Genomic DNA, 25,235 nt, shown 5'->3' on the forward strand with positions numbered 1-25,235 from the left:
CTGCACGGAGTTCAGGCAGTAGCTTCATGTATATTTCATTAGATGCCGACAGACACAGGCGAATGTTTAAGTTTTGATGACTAAGAAAGCTGATACATGCACAAAGACATGCCTGAAAGCCAAACAACACTGGTTAATACTGGCCTCCCGAAATTCATCCTAATTAAGATCAGTACCTACTGCTGCTGTGTTGTATAACGTGAAACCTCTGTGTATTCTAATAGGATTTTAGAAAATAGGGATAAATTATGAACTACAAGAATAAAAGTTGGTAAATATACAAAGCTGATGGAGAGATAACCCAAATGACTTCAGCCTTCGCTGCAAGTAAATCGGTTCTGCATAGTGTTGATTCACACTGGCTGAATCCAAATGCACATCAACCTTTTCAGGTATTTTTAATCGTACAATTATTTGAATACAATGTGTTCTTTTATTTCCACTTCTCAAATATGCACTACTTGTCTTTCATCAACTGGATTCAATCTCAATAGAATACATTGAACTTGTAGTTTTAAAGGCATTTTATGTGATGTACTCGTTTTTAGCTTTTACAGTCAGTTCCTTTCCTCTATCTAAAACATGTATGCAGTGTATGTCACCAGGAGATCAGCTTCCTGCAGGGCTACCTGAGACCTGTGAAAGGCAACTTGCTTCTCTGAGTGAGTCATGTGGTCAGGGGTTTGGATACAGTCGGATGCCGAGACCCAGTCTCCCTCCAGTGATACATCAAAGAAGCCAAGATGACCTTCATTGCTAAGACCTTCTATGACCTGAGGGCCACCTCGCTAGAAGGGGACTCAGTGGACTTCAATGTCTTCAGGGGACGAGTGGTCCTGATAGAGAATGTGGCCTCCCTCTGAGGCACCACCACCCGGGACTTCAGCGAGCTGAATCAGCTGCAGAGCAAGTACCCCCATCGGCTGGTGGTCCTGGGCTTCCCTTGTAACCAGTTTGGATACCAGGTAAGTAATTCGGAGGTGAATCTTTTTACTCATTTCCTGGAAGGAGAATTTAGACATCTTCCTACAGCTAGTAGAAAAAAAATGCCCAGCATATCATTGATATTACATGTGATGTTTTTTTTATTTTTTTATTTTGTACCTTTTTTATTTCCTTTTAATTTATGAAATTTCTAAATATCGATATTGCCTGTTCTGTGCAGGAAAACTGTACCAATGGTGAGATTCTGCATTCACTGCAGTACGTGCGACCAGGCGGTGGCTTCAAGCCCAACTTCACCTTGTTCAAGAAGTGCGATGTCAACGGAGCAAACACACATCCTGTCTTTGCCTATCTCAAATGCAAGCTCCCTTATCCCGAAGACGACCCAAGTTCCCTCATGCAGGATCCCAGATTTCTTGTTTGGAGTCCAGTCAGCAGGGCGGATGTCTCCTGGAACTTTGAGAAATTCCTCATCGGGCCGGAGGGAGAGCCCTTTAAGAGATACAGCAGGAATTTTCCAACTATTGACGTAGAGCCTGACATCCAAAGGCTGCTAAGATTAACAAAGACCTAAGAATAGCATCTACTTCCTAATGGCATTTCATTCATTACTGTCAAAGCTGACAAGATGACCTTCACACTTTTAAGCCTTAATAAATGAGGGCGATATTCTAAAACGTTGGCAGAATATCACCTGAAGTCAAATAAGTGCTTAAAATTAGTGGATGTTATTTTCATTTTTCAGTGATTTATTTATTTATTTATTTTCAAATAACAGTGTTTTATAGAATATGAAAACTTATTCTGTAAGTTTTGTTTCTTGTCTTACATAAGTGCTACCAGCAGATGGTGCTACCCAACTAATCATGCAAATAGAAACTCCAGTCATGCTTTTATGAATTGGCATTCCAAGCACAATCAAGGATGCACAGAAATAAAATCTTGAAAGTCACATTTGTGTGTTTTATTATTTCATTCATGTTTAATACAAATTCCAAATAGCATCTGCTCCTCAACCACTTTGAGATTTTCAACCTCAAAGTGGTTGAAAATCCCAACAATAATGAATCTTGAAATGTGGCAGAAGGAATCTGCAATTGTCTTCAGCACCTTTTAAAATAACCAACAGGATATGCATCAGCATTACGCGGAGGCCTGTGGGCAGCCAATTACTTAAGCTACATTTCCAAGTAAAATTTGCTGATACAAGTAAACCACGCAGCTGCAGGAATGCATTACTGCCACATTGCTTCCTAAAGAAGAGCCCTGAATCAGTCATTTAAGCATCGGCATTGCTCTGGTGTGATAAGCTCTCATCCAGCTTTGGTTTTCCACATACGGAGGGCTTTGTTTGGAGGGTCCGCAGATTAACGTCGGATTTTCTGGACATCCGCTCACATTCACATCAGTTCATGATGTCAGAGCTACCCTCAGCACAGGCCAAGCAACATCCTGATGGGTTTTGCATTGAATGCACTGGTGTCAAACACTGAAGCTCGTAAGGCTTCACAGCTTTTATTCCTGCTTGTCTTGGCTCCAACTTTACATTTCTGTGTGACCACTTGACAACAGTCACTTTCAGACACCAATTCATTGTTTTAGTAATTTCAATGGACAGAGCAGTTAGAATTTCCTCCATGCGAGGCAGAGAAGACAAAAGTCGTTATTTTTGGTCTCAAAAATGCAAGATTAGATAATCAGCAGGGCATTCAGACTTCACGAGGCTAAAGAGAAGATTCTTCAATAAACCTAGTTGCTCTAGGGGATTCAGATTGTTATCTCCCATATAAAGTCTATTTTAAAACAGTTTGCCATTCTCCTTAAGATATTGACAAAATAAGGGCCTGCCTGTCAAATTTGCACCTGCAATAATACTGGGACTTCTGATATATTGTCCTTTGGACAGATGAACCAAAAATTTAATTATTTAGACACCAGAGCAGAAGGCATGTCTGGCCTTAACAAACAAACAAACAAACAAACAAACAAACAAACAAACATGTGTAATGGTTAGGGAAAACAATTCCTCAGCAGGACTGGACCATCACACAATCCACCAACAACTGTGTTAGAGGCTGGTTGAGGAAAATATTGGACAACCTGAAGGAAAAAAAAAAAGCAAAAACCTTGCTAAAAAAATCATGCTAATCACATGTCACGAACCTCTTGGTGCATTTTTGTATTTATCTTTTGTTTAATGGTTAAAACAAACTTATTTTTGTTGTTTCCCTGCAATTAATTAAATCTTCTAAAAATATAAACATAACGAAATTTCTTAATTAAGGACTGAATATATTCCAGTGGGGTGTCGTGTGTTTTCCAATCACTGTATTTTTCAAGACAGAGTGAGAACTCTCTCTTCTTACTTTCACGTTTCTTTCTTTCTTTTTTGTTTGTTTTTGTTTTGTTTGTCTACTCTCTACAGGTGAGCTCTGTTGCCACGGCAACTCTTTGCATTGTTCTCCCCCACCTTGCCTTCTCGCGAGACTCCCGGGGTAGAGAGGGAGGTGAGGGGAGGCAGAGCCTGAATGATCTCATCCCTTCAGCAGCTGCATAGCGCAACGAGGCAAAGCCGTAACTTTCTATCAAACTTCCAAGTTGCCTTTCGGAAGAACACGGAGGGACATTTTTTTTGGACTGAGCCCGAAGCGAACACGTTTCTTGTAGAGGTGAGGAGGGAGCCACCGCGTAGTTTTTGTGAGGGACTAAAACAGCAGCACCTTACGAGTTCAGACAAAAGGAGGAAAACCGCGTTGTGTGACATCCAAAAAGGAGAAAAGGTGAGTCGGGAACGTGGTGCTGGTCATGTGCGAGCGCACTAACATCTGTCGGCTGTATGTGTTTATATAGAAAGCACATATCTTTATTTTTTCAGTGCGCAATCAGTGCCAGTGGTGTCTTTTTTAACTAATGGTGGTGAGACTCGACTATGTCACTGCTGTTGTCAAAATTGTCGAATCCCTTGCGAATGTCAAGGACGCTGTTAGTCACACACAGGTGGTATTTTGCATGCTATCCCATTAAACACAGCATGTAACATAAACAAATTAATGTGTCACCACCCGAGTTATTTTCTAGTGACTTACCCCAGAGGCACTAGGTGATTTCCTATCCTTTCCACATCTGTTTAACCCTGAACTGTGCCCCGACATGTCCATCTGCCTGAACACCAGGGTGACTGGAAGTCACCAAATGATCTGTTTAATAACAGATTTAACAAAGCCAGCCTAGATGAATGCAGTTCAGGTAGAGTGAAACGGTAGACAACATGAGGCGAGGCAAACTCTGGGTTTTAAATTGGTTTTGATAAAGCTTTTTAAATTTGAGTGCAAAGTGGTGGTTTTGAAAATGGGGCAGGTGATTCTCTACTCAGAGCGGCATGGTCTGGGTGGGTGCCATTTGTAAAACAAAAAGTTATCAAGGCTGTAAAAAGTTATTTTTGCTTAACTGTGGTGGCCTACTGTTTTGCACATGTCTGCTTTATGACTGGGTAATAACACTTTTTGTCTGATGATTCCCAACTTCCAGGTAGATAATAAACCAAAATGCTATTAAGCTTCTTGTTTTACATGTTCTTTTTAAGGCTCTGGGTTTCATTTGATCATTTGTACTTTAAAATCAGAAATACTTAAAGGCATAGCTGAGTGGTTTATAGAATTATTTTTGGAAAACACAAGACCAGAAGACATGTGATGCCCTGGTGACCTGTCCGGTGTACACAGTCTCTCATCCAGTGACTGCTGGAAATGGGCACCATATCCCCTTTTACCCTGCATGGATGAGTTGGTATAAACAATGAGTGGATGGAAGACTAGAAGACATTAATATACATTTAATATATATTTAATATATATTTATATATTTTTTTATTTTTAATGCTTCCCTTAAGATACGTTATTAAACATTGTTATTTTTCCCCTGTATTTAAGTAAAACAAAAAATGAATAAACACCAAGAGCTTTATTTATAATAACTTTTTTTTTTTACTTAAATACCAGAACAATTTGTGTTTAACTTGGCTTTAGTCAGGTTGAAAAATAGGGAAGCCTTGGACTTTAGCTCTGGGCTGGGATCAAGGACTTTTAGCATTCCCCATAGGCTTAGCTGACCTGCAGTGGTGGGCATGACTGATCACAGAGCTCCTCTGCCATCTTTACTGCTGAGTCTAATCTCACACTAGACTGCTTCCTTTTACTTTTGATGTTATTCCTTCCTGCAGAGGACAAATCTAAGGCAAATGCAGCGGATTTATTGTGTGAGGGGAGGAAAGAATGCTCCCTCTGTGTTGCTACGTGGGCCTGAAATGGCTCATTTGAGGTTCTGAGTCTAATTTCAGTAACAGCAGGTTAAAAAAAACACACATCAGTCCAAAGAAATTTTCGAGCAGATTTTGCTCCTTGTGGAGGCTAAAAATACCCGCTTTCATGTTTTCCGCCTGCATAAATACTCCTTGTTCTTATTTATTACTAAGAATAATGTCTTTTTTTTTTTCTATTTTAAAGCCTTTTTTTTCTGTTTGCAATTTCTGCTTTTCATTTCTGATTATTGTGATTTTGGATTATATAGATAAGATAAAACATTATCTTTGGATCCTTTGATGGAGGATGTAATTTTTATTCCATCAAAAAAGTAAGGAATTACATCATCTCCGTTTGTTCATCAAAGCATTATGTCCCTTGTCTTTATCCCATCTTAATTAATCTCAAAATTTGCATCAAAGTAAAAGTTGTTGAAAAATGGGTTTACTGAAATGTGTGGTTTATTTAAAACTCTAGTTTTGTCGATTTTATTGAATAGAATCTCAAATATGTTTTGTCAGTTTTTGACCTGCTGAAGGTTGAACAGAACCAGTTCTTGGTAAAATTGTCTGATTCCACTGTCTGATTAATTTAAATGTTGCATTTCTACTTTTTTGCTTCACTGTTTGCTTCTTGTTTTTCACATTGCAAATGCTATTCCCTCTTGAGTCTGTGCAACACATATTCACAGAAGTATGTTTCCTGTTGCCAAGTTGGGCTTATGTTTTCATTGTCTCCTGTGTATAGGCTCGAAGGGAATAGCTTGAGCAAAGATAAAAGGAAACATCCATTGGAGCTTTGTGCTGCTTTATAATTTGCCACTTAAAATGCTTGGGTTGCATCTGTTTAAATTAACTGTTTACATTTCATAACCTACCCAGGGATCCTTTTTGTTACGTCTTGCACAGATTCAGAGTTTTTGATGTTGCATCCTGGAAAAGTGCAGCCGAGTCTAACTGGTTGCTGTTACATTTACACCCTCCTTCACCTGGTTGTGAAGAATCAGACACTGAACAAGGATGAAAACGGACCTCGGGATGTTTGTAGGAATGGCCTTAGTATAAATACCACTGCATCAATTTTAAGCACAAATTATAGCATTATCTAATTACTTTTTGGCATTCATAATGACTATGAATATTGCTACTGCTGTTAAAGTGAATCCTAAAGTTGGATATAATTCAAAGTTAATTATTTTAGAAAGAGGGTTGAAAAAAATTGGAAATAATAAAATATAGATTTCACACTCTTACTCACAATGATATAGTTGAAGAATTTATTTGCTCTCTTCTTCCTTCCACGCAACTTTCTTAGCAATCCCCTTTTTATGATTTACCTTGAGTCAGTTACTGTCTGCTGAACAAATGTCAAGTCAGTAGTCCTCCATATAAAAGTGTAGGTCATAACATAGCAAACACCAAACATTTCTGTTTTAAAAATCCTATTCTGAGAAACTATCTTAGTTTTAACTGTAAGGTATAGTCAGCAGAATTGCGAAATGCTTGAAATATTTTACTCTGTGTTGAATATACGCAAGAGTTTCACGTTTGAATCAAATTACTAAAATAAAAATAACTTTTTGATGATATATATATTTTTTATTTGAGATGCACCATTAATTATTATTGGGCTGAACTTCAGCAAGTCATTTTCACAATTTCTTGATGCATTACTGAATTGACAATTCGTCTTACAAAACGATTACGCAGCTCTGACTAATAAAGTGGTCAGTGAGTGTAGCTTCCCAGTGTTATTCTAAAAACAGTGATACTCTTTTAGGTTTCACACAATGACTGTCAGTATTTTAACCACCAGCAAAATTTAATGTCTCTCTGGCAAGGAAGAGTTTGATCTACTTTCACACAGCTGACTTTCACTTCACAGCAAGAGGCAGAGGAGGAGAATCCTGTTAGACTTTTGAAAACCTTGGTCCAGCTTGATTCTGGCAATTGGCTATTGCAAAATTGTGACATATTGCCGTTGACAATTAGTCATTTATTCCTGAATTTTGACATAAGCTTGAGAAACAGCTTTCAGAATACTACGTTGATTTTATTAAAAAAGAAAAAAAGGGGGAACCTCCATAAACTCCACCAGTGATGTGTCGTATATTAGTCAGCTTGTAGTCAGAGGTCAAATGACTCAATGGTGATGGGTGGTGTTTGCTATCATTTTACTGGTGGCTGTGGGGGCCGACGTGGTTGACCATAATGAGGTGTGACCCTGAATCCTCATTTCCTGCTCGCTAAACAGTTGTGTAAAGCTCCGTCTTTGTCTGGGTCAGATGATCCACTGTACATTTGCTGATGGGGGGGGAAAGCGGAGGGCTCGGGGTCTACAATGGTGATGATGTAATCTCTTTTTTTTAGTCCTCTGCCATGGAGTTAATGCAAACAGACAAAGGAAAATTCCCCTGTACTCTTCACCCCCACCTGTCACACTGCTTAGGGAATTGCAGCCTCACCAAAATCCTCCATCATTTCAAACCATATAATTATCTCTGCAGGAGATGCCGAGTGAAGCCGTTTCAACAGGGAGCCAGGTATAGAAAGCTGCTTTTCATCATGATTTGTTTCTGCGTCTTCATTCGTTGGCCTGTTATTTACATGTTTCTGAACTAAAACAACCTCTGTGCAACTGGTTTCCCTCATCCTGCTTCCAGATTCCAAGCCCCGACCAAAACCCACAGTAATGCAGAGATCAGACGCTGAGAAATTCCCCTGCTTCGCTCCCATCAAATCTCACAGGGGCTGAAAATAGTACAACGTGGAACACAGAATCAGAAACGGAGACAAGAAACTAATCATAATAATGACTGTTTTCTTTTTTTTTTTTTTTAAGACATTGCACAAAAAAAGTGTTCCATATTGAAAGCTGGGATTGTGATGGTGATGATGTGTTGCTGCAGGCTATCTCCGCCGCCACACTATAATGATGTGCTCAACATTGTCTCGACATGTCTGCCAGTTGCTTCACTGTCTCCCCTTTTTGGCCTGTGCACTTTCTCTGGAAAGGGATTACAGAACTCCACTCTGAAAGGAATCAAAACATCAGGCAAAGCTGCAAGCCCACGCCTCATGTCGAGCCTGTGTGGGCAGCTTTGGAAAATAATTCTGACATACAAAAACGCGGAGAGAGGGGAGATTTTGCCGCTGCCCCCACCTCCCTTCTCTTTCCTGCAGACAGAAATCTGAGAAGCAAAGAGGAGCGCAGAAATTTTTGGTTTTGGCTGATCTAAAAGCAGCTCGCTCAACACATAAGCAGGTCTGTTCAGCTCTTCCTCATTCCTCTTAATGTTTACAACAGTTTCATTACTCTCAGAAGCGACTTATATCATGTGTTGTGTGTTAAAGCTGGAATGTGACCAAATCGACACACAGTAATATGTTATCTCCTATAATATTTAAAAGTAGAGTTCTAGGAATGTTCTGATCAGAAGAGAGGGTGGCTGACGTTCCTGTGCTTATCTAGAATAATCCTTCATCAGATTGCTTTAGAGCTCCACAATCCTTTGCTTTGGAACGAGGGAATTAATTTGCAGCCTGTGAACTCCTGCTTTGCACTTAATAAATCTCAGAGGGAAGAGTCAGACTATGTTTAAGCAAATGTTGATTAAATGACTGTTTGAAAAGATATGTTTGAGGTTCACTGAGTGATGTAGCTTTATTATGTTAGTCGTTCTGTGCAGAAATGTATGTTGGTGTAGGGCCTTGCAATAGGTTCACACAATAGTTCACACTATTTCAACTTATTCACATGTCACAATGGCAAACTTCAATGTATTGTATCTGAGTTTTTATGTGATAGACTAACAAAACAATGCAGAGAAGTGAATGTAAAGAAAATAATGCAAGGCTTTCAGAACTTTTTAGAAAGATAAATATACATTTTACGCACTTTGTGTCAGTATTTTGTCATAACAACTTTGACTGCAAATACTGCTGAAGGTTTATTGGTTACTTACTTTGCAAGTCTCTTACCAGCTTTTCTTTGCCAAATAGCTTGGTTAATCAATTAGTCTGATCTAAACCATTCTTTTGTAGATCTGGGTGTATGTTTAGGGAAGCTGTTCTGCTGGAAAATGTGAGTCCGTCTTGACATAAAATCTCTGGCTGTAAACTTGAATCAGTGGTCTATCATTGGTCTGTGTGACAGAGAGTGACCACCAACTTTATCTCCCTCATAACTGAAGGCAAATATCAGTCAGTGTTTGAAATTGTCTTGAGCTTTTATGCAGTGACTGCAGCTGCAACAGAACTTTTTTTTTTTCGTCTCTTTCCCAGCTGTGTTTCCTTTTCCTCATCCTCTTTTTCCTCTGTTTGCCGCCTGACTGTAAGCAGTAAGATCTGCTCCTTCATGTCTATTCATTGTCAGATCGATCTTTCTGATATGTTTCTGCTGTAGGAAAAAAAGATCATTAGTTGAGTCTCACAATTTCTATTGTACAGTGTAGCAGAAGTTAGTATCAAGCGTCTGGCTGCTATAAAGATTTTATATTGCCTACCTCAAACAATGTAATGTGTTTAAGTCCTGGACAAGTTTTGAAATAACCAGATTTTTTGTCTCTGCTGAAGTAAAGCATCTGCAGAGTATAATGCTTCCAGCACCATTTGCTATTGTGGAGATGGTGTTCAAGCTCATGTGCAATGTTGGTTTTTGACTACAAATACCAAAATATTTAACTTTTATGGTCAGAGGACCACAGCTTTATCCATGAATCCCTCACCTGTTTGCACTGTCTACTTCTCCTCATGATGCTTGTTTAGCAGTGTTCTCTAACAAATGTCTCAGACCTTTAAAAAATAGCTGCTTCTTTACTCGGATCAAATGTCAAGTTGATTTTAATAGCAGTTCAAAGTGCCTTACATGATAAAAAAAAAAAAAAAAAAAAAAAAAAAACATAACACAATCAGCAAACAAAATAGAAACATTATAATGCAGTGGCAAAATAAAGAGAGGGAATAAAAAGTTTTTATGCTGACCTGAAGAGATCAATGTTCCGGTTATTATGAATTAAAAGCAGCACTAAGCAAGTGGATTTTAGCCCTGATGTAAAGAAACTCAATGTTTCATCAGTTTTGTAATTTTCTGGAAGTTTGTTCCAGATTAAAGGAGCATAAAAACTGAATGCAGCTTCTTGTTGGGTTCAGATTCTGGGGATTCAGAGTAGGCATGAACTAGAAGGCTTACCTGTGAAAACACTGTTACAGCAATCAATCTGACTAAAGATAAACCCATGGATGAGTTTCTCAATATCTTGTTGGGACATTAGTCCTTAGTCCTGGAAATATTCATGCATACCGTGTAGTATTTGTTTGACTAGGCTGTTGGCAGTGTTGTTTTTCTACAGACAGAGCAAAGAGGGTTGGATACAAATGAGTGCCACTATTTTTTTCTCTTGTATGAATCATTTTCTTTCCACTTTACAACTATGTGCTACTTTGTGTTAATCTGTGGTTGCAGTGGTACAAAATGTGATAAGTTCACAGCATGTGAATACTTTTGCAAGGTGCTGTATGTGTACTACGTTTAACATGGCTGTACAATGAAAGACGAATTGCGCCACAGTCCCTTTTTTCCATGTTGCTTCAGGTGAAAAGGACAGATAGAGTTGGATCATAACAAACATGGCTGCCATTCCAGCTTTTCCTCTTGCTGTCTGTTTCCTGTTTCATTGATGTATTCCTGGATATGCAGCCTAACGTTTTTCCTTCACAAGAAGCACAAGTGAAACCACATGCTGCACATTGCTAAAATTCCCCTTCTCCGCTTTTTTCCTTTCTTTTTTTTTCTTTTTTTTAGCAACAGTTCCGCAGAACTACTGCTTAGTTCAGCTGTTACCATCGCTGTTGCTGGGAGGAGGTGAGGTAGAGTCGTGCCGGTGTTTACATGGCTCTTGCGCTTGACTTGAATGCTGATTAGCTGGGAGTCACCATCGACTACTAGCAGATATTTAAAAAGGAAGGCTGCACCTCTGTGCATTTTTGTCATTTCCCCGAGATGTTTTCTCTCTGTCTCATTTGCAGAAGACCCTAAATAAGGTGTGAAATAGCAGCAACCGTAACCAAAGAAACACTTTGCAAACAAGGGGCCATGAAAAGCCTCCTTTGATTTATTAAGTAGTCCTGATTAATTCCAGTTGAGTAGATAACGCAGATGGAGATGTTTTAGTTGCTAATTAGATTATTTTGGGGGTTTTGAGTGTTGATGGAAGCATTTAAAATTAGCTGTTTCTGCTGCTTTAAATGAAATGGGACTGGTTTGAAAGCATAATAAACCGCAGTTGCAGGGCTGGTTGTGGAGTTCAGCACCAGCAGCGACATGCTGTGCAGGTTTGCTCTACGATTCTCTGGCATGTCGTGATTTCGCAGGGCACCACAGTTATGCAACACTAGCTGACTTATTCGACTCTGTATGAATTGATTAATTCTGCGGCCTGCCTGTTTATAATTGGACTGGAAGTGCACTCAGCTGTGCTCTGGACACGTGCCAGAATCAATGGCTGGAAACTGTTTACGTGTGTAACTTTGCAACGCTTTTCTTGTAGTTAGATTTTGGGCTCACACTTCAGGATTTTCCAGCTTGAGAATAGTACATTAGGGACATGTTGTTCCTCACCAATAGAAGAGATAGCTGTGGGAAATCTAGACTTTCATATGTGAGAAGTCAGTCTGCCCTGTGAGCTGTAAGGGACGACAGACAATCAGTTTTCTCCAGAGACATTAGAAATACCTCTGAGATTTTCTGCTCTGATGATGATAAAAAGCCTTTCTTTGTCTCTTCCTCTGTTGTTAAAATGCCTACCTGGCAAAATCCTTACCTTATTACCTTGCGAGCCCAAATGTGCTTGCACATCTTGTTTACTGAGCACATGGTTAATATCTGGTGACCACAAAGGAAGTGTTTGCCCAGTGTGATGGGGATATTAATCAAGCTTCCAACTCAATTCTGGCAGTTTATCTTGTCATTGCCTTGGAGCTTATTTCTTTCCCAAGCAGCATACGCTAGTCTGCAGTGAAGCTGTACATTTGAAGCATTTCCCCCATCATCAGTCAATGTAATCTAATGAAGTTATGTGCTTCGCCTTGATTGCTGCAGAGATATCTGTGTGGGCCGAGCAGCTGCTGATCGATCAGAAGATCAGCTTGATTGATGAAAATGAACTACCAGGCATGTGCAGAGCAGCTTATGACAGATTTGATTACATCCTCTGCAGACCGTGTAAATAGCTTGTGGTCAGTGCTGCTGGTGCTGCGGTGGAGCTCAGGTTTCATCTATTTACTTACGGAGTCCTTACCTTCTTTAATCTTTGTGGTCAAACCACCTTAACTTCCAAAAGATCACTTTCCCACAGACATGTGAAAATGCCAAACACTGATCCATATATTTTTTCTATACATTTGGTGAATATTTGAAGTAAGCTTCACTGTAGATTTTGAGTAGTTCATTGGATTTTTAGACCAACTCAAAGCTGGTTTTCAACATTTTTTTGCCAGAAAATATTCTTTGAAGTGTGTTATGTACTTGAGGTCAGCGCCTGGCCTGACTGAGGCAATCCCTCTCAACACACCACGGCTTTCTTTAAGCAGTGACATTCTTCGTTTAACTCTTTAATTAAGGTCAGTTTTGTAGAGTTCATGGCTAATAGTTTTGCTCTTGGTGGATCATCCAGCCTGAGCTTTGAATACCTGCAGCTCCTCCAGGGTTACTACTGGTGTCTTCCTTTTTTTTTGTCAATAGTGTTGTTTTTGTTTAGGTGGACTCTGATGAGAGTAAGTGAAGGCAAATGAAGATTGATCTTTCATAGCTATCTGTGAATGGCTTGTTCATTACCTGTGTAATCAGAGTTGTGAGAGAACAGGACTGCGACTTTCAAACATCACAGATGTCTGTCAAATTGACACATCTGTTGTGGGAATCTGACAGCTTGCTGTTAGTTGACCCTGCAGCTCATAAACAAAAAGATGGCATTTCAAGGATTTTTATGAAACTTCCTAAAATCTCTGACACATCTTTCTTCAGGTTTACAATTACTTGATTGAAGTCTTGCTCTCTCTCGCTGTCTTGCAGCCTGCATAAACCGCAGACACGTTGTTGAAAAGTTTCCTTTTAAAAAGCTTCTTCTGTCTCTCAGCTTTGACCTGCGTCATTTTTAAACACCTCACTGTCTGATTAAGACTTTAGAGTTACTTTTCCATTTCCTCTTTATAATCCTTGTTTAGAACCTAAATGGCAAACTCTACTTAATGCCTATTTTTTATTTTTATTTTTGTCACAACCAATGTTAGCAATTAACATTTAAAGATGCCCTGTAGGATTTTTCTTTGCTTTGAATGAATAGAATTCAACTAATGTGTCATCAGGGATGTATTTAATATTAACAAAGTGCTGCTTTGATTACAAATGTAGATGACAGTTTTGCTTCTGTCTGTTCACCATGGTTGGAAAAATGAGATGAACATGGAATATCTTTAAAAAAGTTTTTACTTTATTATATTTTCTAACTGTAACCAAATGGATTTGATACAAGAGTCTGAAGGTAAATAAGAATTCATATTTTCCTTAAACCCTCCAAAGTTTTTGTGTAGCCCTTAAATAACAGATTCTCCTACATGCTGACGTTTGCTTTCTGCTTCAAGTAATCTTGCACTTGAGACATCATGGCACCAATTCCAGGGAGGAGTGTGTCAGAAGATGAGAAACACTCAGACTATATATGGCTTCTGTTTGTAGAAATGGATATAATTTCTCCACTCTGCCAATCGGTCCTGTTTGGATGGGGTATCTTTGTAAGGTATCAAACCCTGCATCTTATTAGCTCACTGCAAATATTCCTTATTTATGACACTCTTGGATATTTATGACTTTAATCTTGCTTCCTAAAGCTGTATTCACACATGCACTGCAACCTTTCATATTTTTGTGTCCTTGTTCCATTCAGAGCTGCACACAAGAATGCAAATCTATGCAATTTCCCCTGTAAACTTTTTGCTGAAACTTTTTTTTTTTTCTGCAAGGCTTCAAAACAAGAACACGAATCAATGAAGCAGTTATTGTTCAAGATTGTTTACTTTGACCAAGCTGATGTGCTAATGGGATAGTTTCCCATGCTGCTTTCATTGTAAATGCCTTCCAGCATATGTGGTGCTGATATAAAAATATTTTTACAGCTTCATCAGCAACAAGGGAGACTAAGTTAAATGTATTATTTATACATTCTTTGAGTATTCTTCATTCATACATTGGCTTGCTAAAATATTTTGCAATAAAATAAACTTAAAATGTTTCACTAACTGTAGAGATTTCATGTAATAGAGCAACGGTCTAGCAGTCATGCATGCATGCATGCATTCAGCCAACATTAACATCCAATATCCAACACCGAATTTATACATTCAAATCCCAATGATATAATTAGCATTTTATTTATTTTCCTCATGTCGTCTTTGTTCCTGACTGAATGATAATCATTTAGCTCCTCAGATGATGGTGTGCCATTGGTCCAGTGGAGCAGTCACAGTCAGTCTGTGCATATATACATGCATGAGACACTCCAGCAACACTGTGGGCTCACGCTGATTTGTTTATTCTCAAGTCTCTCTGATTGTAGAGTGAAGTAATAGCTAGTTATAAACTGTTTGCTGGTCCACCCCTGGCTGAGTCCCACCCCCCCTTGAAGTGGAGAGGCTAAATTACAGACAGCAAGAACACAAACTATTCACTCAGCCCCCTTTCTGTACATAAATGCTGTTAATTACACTGCTGCTACTCTCACATCCTTCTATTTTAATTTACACTCCAGACTTTTCAGATTTGTGTTTGTAAAAATATGTAAAAAAGAGAAATATGTGAAAACCATGTACCCGTTTCCTTCCTGGCCCATCTCTTAAAAGCCCAATAAAAATACTTTCAGATTTGCGACTGTTACGTGAAAAGGTTCAAAGTATGAATACTTTTGCATGGCATTGTTTGACCACTGGTTTGTGTATTTATTAACCGTAGAGAATCCTGTTATGAGTTGCAGTTGGTAATATGAACTTTGAGCTTTATGGCTAGGTTTGGGTAATGTGTGTGAAATAGTTTTATGGAACCACCTACACATAGAACCCCTATTAAAGCTACTGAACACTGAACCTGCTAATAATCAACCTGCAATCATTGACTAACTCAGAAAGATCTGTGTGATTAAAATCACTATGATGGTTTAGAATCACTAAGATCTTCATTTGAAGTAAGCTGAAACATTTTGTAGGGCTAATCTTTATTCCCCCTTCACAGTGCAAACAATGAGGCAAGAGTTTAATTTCTGTCCCTTTCAGAGCTCATGAGCAAACTGGCTAACTAAAATCAGCTAAAATACCTTGAATTGTTGTTTGAATGGCAAAAATTTAAGGTATTTAAATAAAATTGTTTTCAGGAATAATTTAAGGCATTTAAATAGTTGTCATTCCTAAGTTGTTGTAGGAATAGCTAAGAGTGCAACATTACACCGGGTGAACTCTATCTAATGCCTTATGGTGGAGAAAAAAGATGTTACCATTGCAATAAACACAAATAACAAATCATTTGGAAAAATTGTGACTTGGATATTGCTTTTGTTGTTGTTTGCATGGACTTTTTTTTATTTTATCCACTATTGGTTTTTAGTCGAATCTGAGACAAGCAAATAGATTTGTTTTCATTTCTTGATGGAATTTCAAAACAAGACTTATCCTTGTCCGAACAAGCACTTTAGATTATTTTCAGGAATAATCTCTTCCCTGTTTACATGCCTGAAAATGCTTATCACATGACCATTGACTGATAACGTCACTGAATTGGATACCAGAGGTTTTACAAATACTTTAATGAAGTCTAATTTAGCAGAAGCTTGCCTCTTCATCCCGACATTTATTTAGCGATAGCCTAGGTAAGATGCAGCAACTTAAACTTTTTACAAACACATCATTAAAAAAATAAAAAATCCCACCATCGGTTGATTTTTATCTTTACCGTCTTAGGCACTGCAAGTCAAAGCTGCTCTCTTTGTTTTCCTCAGCAACGGGGTTGTGTGAACCAACAAAGGAATTTTGTTGACTGATAATAGCAATCACAGAGAAAATATGGTGCCGTGTCATTGTTTCCACTTGTTTGTGGCTCTGCCTGTGCAGTCTGAGGGCATGTGCACACAGATGTGCTTATAGGAATGCACTTTTTTTTTTCTAATCTTGGGGCTCATCATTTAAACCTAAACAGTGATAAATTAAAGCAAATCAGAACGTATTTTAAATTTACTAAGAATGTGTGTTGTGCTTTTTAATCTTTTTAGCTTCTGGAGCACTTTCATTGGGTAAAGTTTTGAAATGTGCCCTAGAAATTATTTTTGGCAGTTTGTTGGAGATTATAAAATACAAAGACAAAATGATGGTTTTTGCATAATAAGATTGACTAAAAAAGCCTGTCTGAGAATTCAATTGAGTGCTTTGGAAAAGGAGAAAATCCTCTTTTTTTATTTATTTATTTTGTGTTGTGTTTTTCTCTGTTTGTAAGCTGTCTTTGAGTGTCCTAAAAAGCAGTATATGCGTTTGATGTATTATTATTATTATTGATATAAAAATAGCTTTAATGAAGAGGGTTCAGCAGAACAGCTGTAATGATTTAGAACTTAAGTTGCTAACATGAACGGTTGTAAATAAGATGTACTTATATTCTTTAAAGGTTAATGTCTAACTCATAAGAATATACATACTAATTTACGCTCCTCTCAAGACTAAAATACAGCATTATAAATGTATAAAGAGTGCTGAATAAATATTTTATTATTTAAATAAAATTGCAGATGACAGATGTGGTATTCTTGCAAGAGATTGAAGAAGATCATTAAAAAGTCATGGTTTCTGTTAAATTATATAATATCTATTACACTTTTCACTTTCAACCGGCTCTTTTAATCAAGAGCCAAATTATGATTATGCACTCATCTACTGTATGTTATATTTCAAATGCCATACTCAAAAGCTACATGCTAATAATATTTTAGCCTTTTTGAGAGACTTTTAAATCCTTTGTGTCCACAAGCATCTTCGAAAGAACAGAAGATGCTATTTGAGATTAAGAAAAGGTTATCTGTCATCAGTTAGCAGGGATTGTTTTCATGAGTTGCTCTATTCTGTTGATGTTGGTTTATAGGATTTGGTGCTCTGGACTTTGTCTCATCCTTTTGTCTCAGCATGTACCTGTCCTTGTGCAGCAATATGTCTCTAATGGCGTCTTAGGAGTTGCTGTCAGGCGGAGGGAAAGTGCAGCCTAAAGCAGACTTCCAGTTTTTAACCGCAGCATGGAACTGGTGCAGTTCAGCAATTCGACAGCTGGCTTGTTGGAATTTTTACATTCCTCTGCAGGCAGCGGCACACTGCTTCTCCTCTAGTCCTTTCCTCTCTTAAGCTGAAGAGGGTGTCTCTGTTTTCAGTTTCTAAATCAATCTGGACTCAGTTTTCTTTAGTTCACGTTTTTACAGAGCAGAAAGTTGTCAGATTAGGTTGCAGACTTTCTTCATTGGGTTGTTCTGACGGCTCATCACTCATTAGAATGGAGAAATTGTGGTTCTTCTGTAGTCTATATAGTGTAAGTGGACGATCTAAGCTGTAGTAAGCTTTTATTGAAGCTACAAGGTTCTCTTAAAGTTTGACAAAAGCAATCACAGCTGAACCAGTAGTCTACTCAGATAATTAGAAATAGTTTCACAGTTTTTCCATCACCGACTTGACTGTCAAGAGTTTGAAGTGTCTATTTTATTTCTCCTCTCTCTTCCACTTGAAACCCTGGCGGAGTGGTTTCTAGATAAAAGGAGGGGAAGGATATCCTGCTGGATATGATGGCAATGAATATACACTGGCACTCCTCCAGAACTGTCTCTTCTTGTAAGGCCTACAAGTGAAATTTCCTTTGCCAGTAGTTTGCTCTGCCCTCTGCTTACTGAGCTGTGTTGCAGAGACAGGAGAGGGGCCCAGAGAGGGGCCCAGAGATGGGGCAGAAGCAGCAGCACATCACAGGACAAAAGGTACCATAAATGTTCATACTGGATTGTAAAGCTACTCCCCAAGCATTCCATCTTACATCCTTCCTATTTGCAGCTGATCATGAATAGATCAAAACTCAATTGGGAATTAGTATAAAAGTTGCCACAATCAGTGCTGCACTTCTCTCTTGGTTATTGCCCAAACATGTCCCAAGTCTCCTCTCTCTCACACAGGTCTCTTCCTTAAGTGAATTACGTGGAATTGCTGGATCCCAACTTGCGGTCGGATACCGCTTCTGTCGTTAGACTGCCAAAATGTCTCCCTGTTTTTTTTTGTTTTTTTTAATTCCCTCGAGCTGTTGGTTTCTCAGGTTTGCTCAATAGTACAGGCAGGCTGGTGTGTGGTTTGGTGCCTAATTTTCGAACGGAAGGAGAAAGCAGACAAAAGATTGGAAAGGAGTCAGACAAGACCGAGGGAGTCGGAAATGACTGAGATTCTCCTGTTCTTGTGGATCTCCATGGAAAACCACAGTTTACTTCTTGCTTCTGAGCACTCCTTAAATGACAGGAAATTGATCTGTGTAAGAGTCACTTGATTTTGTGTTTTGCGTCTTCAAGTTAATATGTTGCAAGAAAGACCAGTTGCGTAACCAAATGACTGGTTATTTCATGTTTTTGTCTGGGATCCTTCACGCTTCACATCTCCCTACTATTAATGGTCTGACAACAGACATTAAGGTATACCGAGGTTTAAGAAGTAAACCTTTCAAAACAGTTAATATTTTTGGTCATATCATATGTATGTTATAAGGTCCTTTTGAAGAGATGACAAAGGAGTGTTCTTCTGCAGCATGGAATCCTCCCTTTTATAGTCTCTCTTATTGATGGAGGAGTTAAAATATCTTGTTCACAAGCTACGACTGGCCTTAAGCAACTAAAACAAGGGGATATTAGATTGGGTTGTCTGACCAGTAGCGCGGCTTCTTATTCTATAAAAAGCAGAATCGCAAAAAGGGCACTTTTTTGATTCATTTTGATGTATCTAAATCAAAATAAATGCTTATTATAACCAAAGTGACCAACAGTATGTTAGATTATTTTAGCAGCAATGAAAATAGTTGCTGCATTTCCTAATAAATAAAAGCAGTTCAACCATGTTCCATTTTTTTAAAATAAATATTGTCAAATTTGGGTAATTTTTCTCCACTTTTTTTCGTAACGTGAGAATCTTATACTACCTCTTGCCTTCTTACTATGTTTTTTTTTTTTTTTTTTAAGTTTATGTTTTCTTGAACTTAATCTGGTTCAGGCTTTGCTCACCAGCTCACCAAGGCTTTAATTTATCTGGTCTTCCTGGCAAACCCCATGTACACAGCTGAAGTGAGGTTCCCGTGCCAAGCAATTTTCAAAGACTTCAGTGTGCTGGAATGAGGCCCCAGTTTTGCCCGAGCCAACACAGAGGGACCTTTGTGCTGGCTACCCAATAACCCAGTCGACCCTCAGAGGGGAGAAAGATTAGGAGCTAGGGACAGCCAATGGACTAAATGGTAGGGTGCCTGTTTGAAAGCCAATGGTGTCAGGCAAACAGCCCCTTATCCCATTCAAGCACGCGGTAATTACAAGCTTGTAGGGCAATCCCTTGAATCTTTTGTCAGAGCTTTGGTAACACTTGCCCAGTGTGCTGGGAAACCTCGTTCCTGCTCTGTTTGAAAACCCAGGATGAAGACTCTTTCAGCTGCAGCGTGTTGCCCTTTATCTAAGGGACAACAAGCAGGCCAGCTAGCTCAGCAAAAACATTCCCCACTGTGGAACCCTGGGTAAAATAAGTTTTTTATTGATGACTGATTTAAGGTTTTCATGTTTCTGATTCATGACGTGATTCATCTGTCCAGCTGAGTTACTCCCGTCTGTCTCTCTCCTTTGTTCCCTGTAATTTGTGTGTTTGCTAGGTCACAAGAAGCTGGAAGGCATTCTGATTAACACACACAGGCTCACGAAGGAATGAACAGTCATCTGTGGCTCATGCTGTAATGTATCTGGAGTTTCTGCTAAGTAGTCAAAGCCTCAATTAGAGGAATCTGAATAAATTCAGTCAACAGGCATAAACAGTCTGGGCATGTTCTACAAAAATGTATGGAAAAATTGCTTAAAGAGACAAGGTTGACAGAATGAGTTAGAACAAGACCGTAGTGGACCGTAGGTCGTTTGTTGTCTTTTTCTTTCTGCCTGTTCTCAGTCTTTTTCTTTTTCTGAACATTGGCGCTTCACTCCTTCACACCACTACATGTTAATGGGGGCAGACACTCAAACATTGCCCCTCTATGATGTTATATTTTACAATTTCTCTCACATTAACATATGCACACATGCAGAATATCCTCCCTAAAGACTTGCGTAAGTATACTCATGTTGGTACATGTTGGTACATGTTGACATCTCTATTAAACCCACAAGATCAAAATTGTACATTCAGATTTAGGCTGATCTACTTGTTAAAATCAATGTTGGTGTTGGTTGCGAACATTTCTTGTTGGGGGAAAAAAACATCTCCTTAAATGCATTTTAAGAGTATAACCAAACTTCTGAGCAGCAATGTACGTATGTATAAAATCTTTGTATGTTTTTGGATCAATATCTGAGTTAGCTGCAAGCAGGTATTTTTTTAAAACATAAAGGTTGCCTATTTGGGGTCATGAAAGGGTAACTACTGTTTAATCGGAAAAACCATAAAGACAGCCTGGCTGTTCAGCATTCAGATTACAGACCTGTTTCTGGGACATTTATGTGTGTCTGTGTGTGAGCACAAGTGCAGTGAGTTGGTTCTGTTCATTAGTTTCTCCCTGCGGACGGCTGCGTGAGGGAACAAGGCAAAACGCTCCGGGACTGGACCGGCAATTTAATTTACATTCCACGATTATTTGCTCACCTAGATTAAAAGGGTCTTTGTAGGGCATGAATATTGTTTAAAATTAATCACGTTTTTTTTTTTTTTCTAATCTCCTCTGAAAACTTGATTTATTTAAATACCCTAAGAGGAACATTGAGTTCTTTTCAATTTCTGGTAACAAAAGCATAGAATAAAATGAAATAATTCTTGTTTAGCAGATAGAAGATGCTGCAGATATTTTCTCTGTTAATACTTAAAGATGTTTTGCAAAGGTATTAATTTCCATTCACATTACAACCACAAGCTTTATAGTATTTTACTGGGATGTTATGTGAATGACCTAACAGAGGGGGTGCCAGTAATGCACAAAGTAGTGCATTATTATGAGGTAACGTTGCAGTTACAGCTGTAAATCATTTGTGATGTTTTTCCAACAACTTCACTTATCTAGAAATCAATTTCTTCTTTGTAAAATAGCTGAAACCTAGTCAGCTGGAGAGTGTCTATAAGAATATCCAAGCTTTGTCACTTTCACAGTTGGATTCAGATCTAGACTTTGACTGGGCCATTCTAACTCGTGTGTCTGCTTTGATGCCCCTTCCAGATTTTATTCCAGAATTGCCCTGCATGTAGCTCTGACCAGTCAAACACTCTGTGTTAGTTAGCTGAGGATGCTTTGCCTGAGGTGTTTCTAAAAACGGATTCATCTGCACTGCAGAACTTTGAGATTTCTTCCTCCTGTACTTTTAACTTGACTTGCAAATTTATGTTGATACATCAAACATACTGGGCTGTCGAGGGAGAATTTGACTTGCATCTCAATAGTGTACTGTGAAAACATGGCATTTTACAAATTCTTCTCACGTATAACGCTTTTACTTTTTTGACTGAGACATTCTTTTTTGCAACATTTTTATATTTGTAATGAAAACTGATGCCAATGGAGTATGAAGGTGTCTGAGCTGATGGCTTTTGCAGTGCACTTACAGTAAGTGGGTAAAGTGATCACAGGCACAGCCTGGTGGGTTGGAGAAAGCGAAGAGATTTAATCTCTTTTTTTATTTGCATCATTTCCAAATTGGTCCGATTTGTCAGGTAGTGATAGAAGATTTAGGCCTGGCCTGGAAAAACGTAAGCAGAGATTCACCTTCTGGCAGAACAAAATGCAGTTAGAGCTGCAATTAAATGGCTTAGAAAAAAATGATATGCATGTGTTAAAATGGCACAGAGTGTAGATATAAATTCACTTGAGAATCTGTGACATGACTCCTGTTCAAAGATGGTCTCCATCTAATACTAAATATTGGATTGGTTCACCAAGCACTGAGCCACAATACTGAATACAAAATATATATATTTTTTGTTTTTTGATTAATAAAAAAATGTTTGATCCTTTTCCTGCTGCTTTGCATTTGTAAGGTACATTTCTCTAACTTTGAAATATCTCTTACCACTAAAGAGGAATACCATTTTTAACATTTAGTCCTGCAGACACATTTTCAGATTAGATACTTGTACATGTTTTAGACATTTTTGTGGAAATTTTCAGATTTTTTTTCAAACAACAATATCCCTATATCTTTTCACAACCATGTTATAATTGTGTCTGTTTGTTAACTTGGATGTAGTTTTTTGCTGACAAAGATTTCAATAGTGGTAGAAAGCATGTGTGAAGATAATTTCTACTTCAAGATTTCAACATCACTGCTCAAATTTCTGTCCTGCTGATTTTTCAGCAGAATCATAACATATATTTGTTTGTTTTTCCAGGGTTCTGTGTTAGGAGTGGAGAAAATGCTAAACAGCAGGACTGCTGCAGCTGAGGAGGCAGTATGCAAGCTTGAGTGCTGAGGATATCTCTTGCCTCTGGACTTGTTGATCCCAACATTCATATTTGCTCATGAGGTCATTGAGTAGCACCCAGTCCCAGAAGCAGCCATGCCCATCTGCTAAGTGCCTTTAACCTTTGGCACTGATGTCATGACCAGCCTGAAGCGCCCACCGATGGAGTGCACGGTTGGAGGCTCCATTCCTGCCACCAATGAGTTTTACACTGGCCATCTGCGACCAGTCAATGGGGGGGCTTTTCCGGCCCGAACAGACAACTACCATGGCAGTGTGAACACAGGGATGCCTAAAATGGGGGTTCGAGCTCGGGTGGCCGACTGGCCCCCGAGAAAAGATGCTCCAGGAGCACAGTGGCACTCGTCTGGCGACACTGGGGCTGGCACCCCATCTGTCATTAAAAGTCACATTAAGTTAGGCTCTGTTTTGAGCCCTCATGACTCCTCTATGCTTCGCAACATCCACAACACCCTAATGAGTCGAACACATGCACCGCCAAACAGCTACAGCCCCGACAACCGTTATTTGACCCCAGGTTACAGAGGCCCTGCGCACAAAAATCCTCGACAGAGACGTGTCCGTCAACGCAGTAACAGCGACATGGCCATCAGTGAAATGGAGGGCAGCGGAGATAGTGGAGAAGACTGGGCACCATCAGCGGGAGCTAAATGTTCCCCTCTTCATCGGGAATATGGGAGCACATCATCAATAGATCAACACGGAATCGCTAAGGACAGTTTCTTTGAAATGCTGAAGGGTTATCAAGAGGACAAGGTGGACCAGCGCAGCCCTGCTCCAGAGAACCTAGAAGACATTCTGAATGTTGGGATAAAGCTTCAAGAGCTTCAGGAAGACGTCACAGATGGACACCTGCTGAAACCCAGAGACAGGGACAAGCCTCCGAAAAGACGCACCAAATCTGAAACGGGAGGGGAGTCCATATTCCGGAAACTTAAAAATGTACGAGGCGAGTTGGACTCTCCGAGAGCCGGATCCGACGTGGAGGACAGTCGAATGGAGGATGCACCTCCCGCTCTAAAGCCCTGGGTCTGTCAGAAAGGTTTTGCTCACTACGACGTTCAGAGCATCCTTTTTGACCTCAATGAAATTACTCAGCTTCGACAGACGGCAGGAAAGAGGAAGAACACCACCACCGGAGCGTCCGCTGCTGCCGTAGCATCTGCTACCTCCACTCTGTCATCCACCCACAGCCTGCCTTACAGCTCCCCAAGTGGCAGCCAAGAAGAGCTGAGCTCCAGAGACAGCCCAGGCTTGGACACAGGAGACGAACAGAGCAACGAAATGCTGCTGAGCTGCCCCTGCTTCCGCAACGAGATCAACACCGACGGGAGCGGGAGGCGGCGGCTGGGCGCAGGTGGGCTAGGTGGGACTGGGTATCATGGACTTGTGGGTGGTGGAGCAGGCAGCAGCAGCTCAGGAAACCTGACTGGAGAAGGTCACCTATATGAGACATCTTTGAGCACACACTGCACTAATGCTGGAGTAGCTGTTCTCGAGGGACCCAAGGAGGGACCGAGCACAGTCAGCGAAAAGGGCAAACAGTACATTGTGGAGCACGTGGATCTGGGAGCCTACTATTTCAGAAAGTTTTTCTACCTTAAAGGTAAGAGGCAATTATAGTGCAGATTATGACGCACTTGAACTGCTCTTTTTGTAGGTGAGTGATAGGAAAAATGTGCACAGGTTTGAGTTAATTCAAATCCAGTCATCGAGAGCTGGTGACCTGCAGCTTTCTGATGAGTCAACACACCTGATTCAAATGGCTGAATCACCTCAACAGTATGCAGTCAAGTTCTCCAGAGCTAATGACCTCATTATTTGACTCAGCTGTGTAGAAGCAGAAATGCATCTAAAAGTTGCAGGACACTGGACTTCAAGTCCTGGATCATCGTCATATAGACAAAGGGTGTTCAGTCAGTCTGTTAGCTCCGATGTCCTGCATGTTTTAGTTTGGTTCCTGGTTCAACACGCAGGTAGTTACTACCTTCTCAACAAGTCAATGTTCTGTAGACGTGTTAATGAGCCGTCATTTGATTCGGGTGTGTTGAACTATATAAACAACTTTGACTTGTCTGATATAGAGGGAAAATTATTCACTTTCCAAATTAGTTGAAGTCATTTTTCCTGACAAATACAATGTTCAACACATTAAACATGGCAAATTATCTCTCTGGTGCCAAGGATGAATTCATAAATCTTGCGACAAACACTTGAAATATTTTGCTACCTACAAACTAATGAT

At 39.4% G+C, this 25,235-nt stretch overlaps 2 protein-coding genes across 2 annotated transcripts in view; both read left to right on the forward strand.

The window, feature by feature from the left end:
- The first annotated feature begins 7 nt into the window (after positions 1-7).
- gpx2 (glutathione peroxidase 2) lies at positions 8-1,897 on the forward strand. Its single transcript, XM_007549350.2, has 2 exons — positions 8-965; positions 1,166-1,897. Exons 1-2 carry the CDS (start codon positions 744-746, stop codon positions 1,517-1,519), a joined length of 576 nt encoding a protein of 191 aa, XP_007549412.2. The 5' UTR covers positions 8-743; the 3' UTR covers positions 1,520-1,897.
- Positions 1,898-3,437: 1,540 nt separating this feature from the next.
- The window catches only part of LOC103136210 (signal-induced proliferation-associated 1-like protein 1), a 50,528-nt gene continuing 28,730 nt past the window's right edge, over positions 3,438-25,235 (forward strand). Inside the window, exons 1-2 of the mRNA XM_016670050.1 lie at positions 3,438-3,725; positions 22,898-24,596. Of these exons, the coding sequence (XP_016525536.1) occupies positions 23,108-24,596 (1,489 nt within the window). The 5' untranslated portion in view covers positions 3,438-3,725; positions 22,898-23,107. The remainder of the gene's footprint in view (positions 3,726-22,897; positions 24,597-25,235) is intronic.

This window comes from Poecilia formosa, unplaced genomic scaffold (assembly GCF_000485575.1).
Source record: "Poecilia formosa unplaced genomic scaffold, Poecilia_formosa-5.1.2 Scaffold30, whole genome shotgun sequence".
In the NCBI taxonomy this organism is placed as follows: domain Eukaryota; kingdom Metazoa; phylum Chordata; class Actinopteri; order Cyprinodontiformes; family Poeciliidae; genus Poecilia; species Poecilia formosa.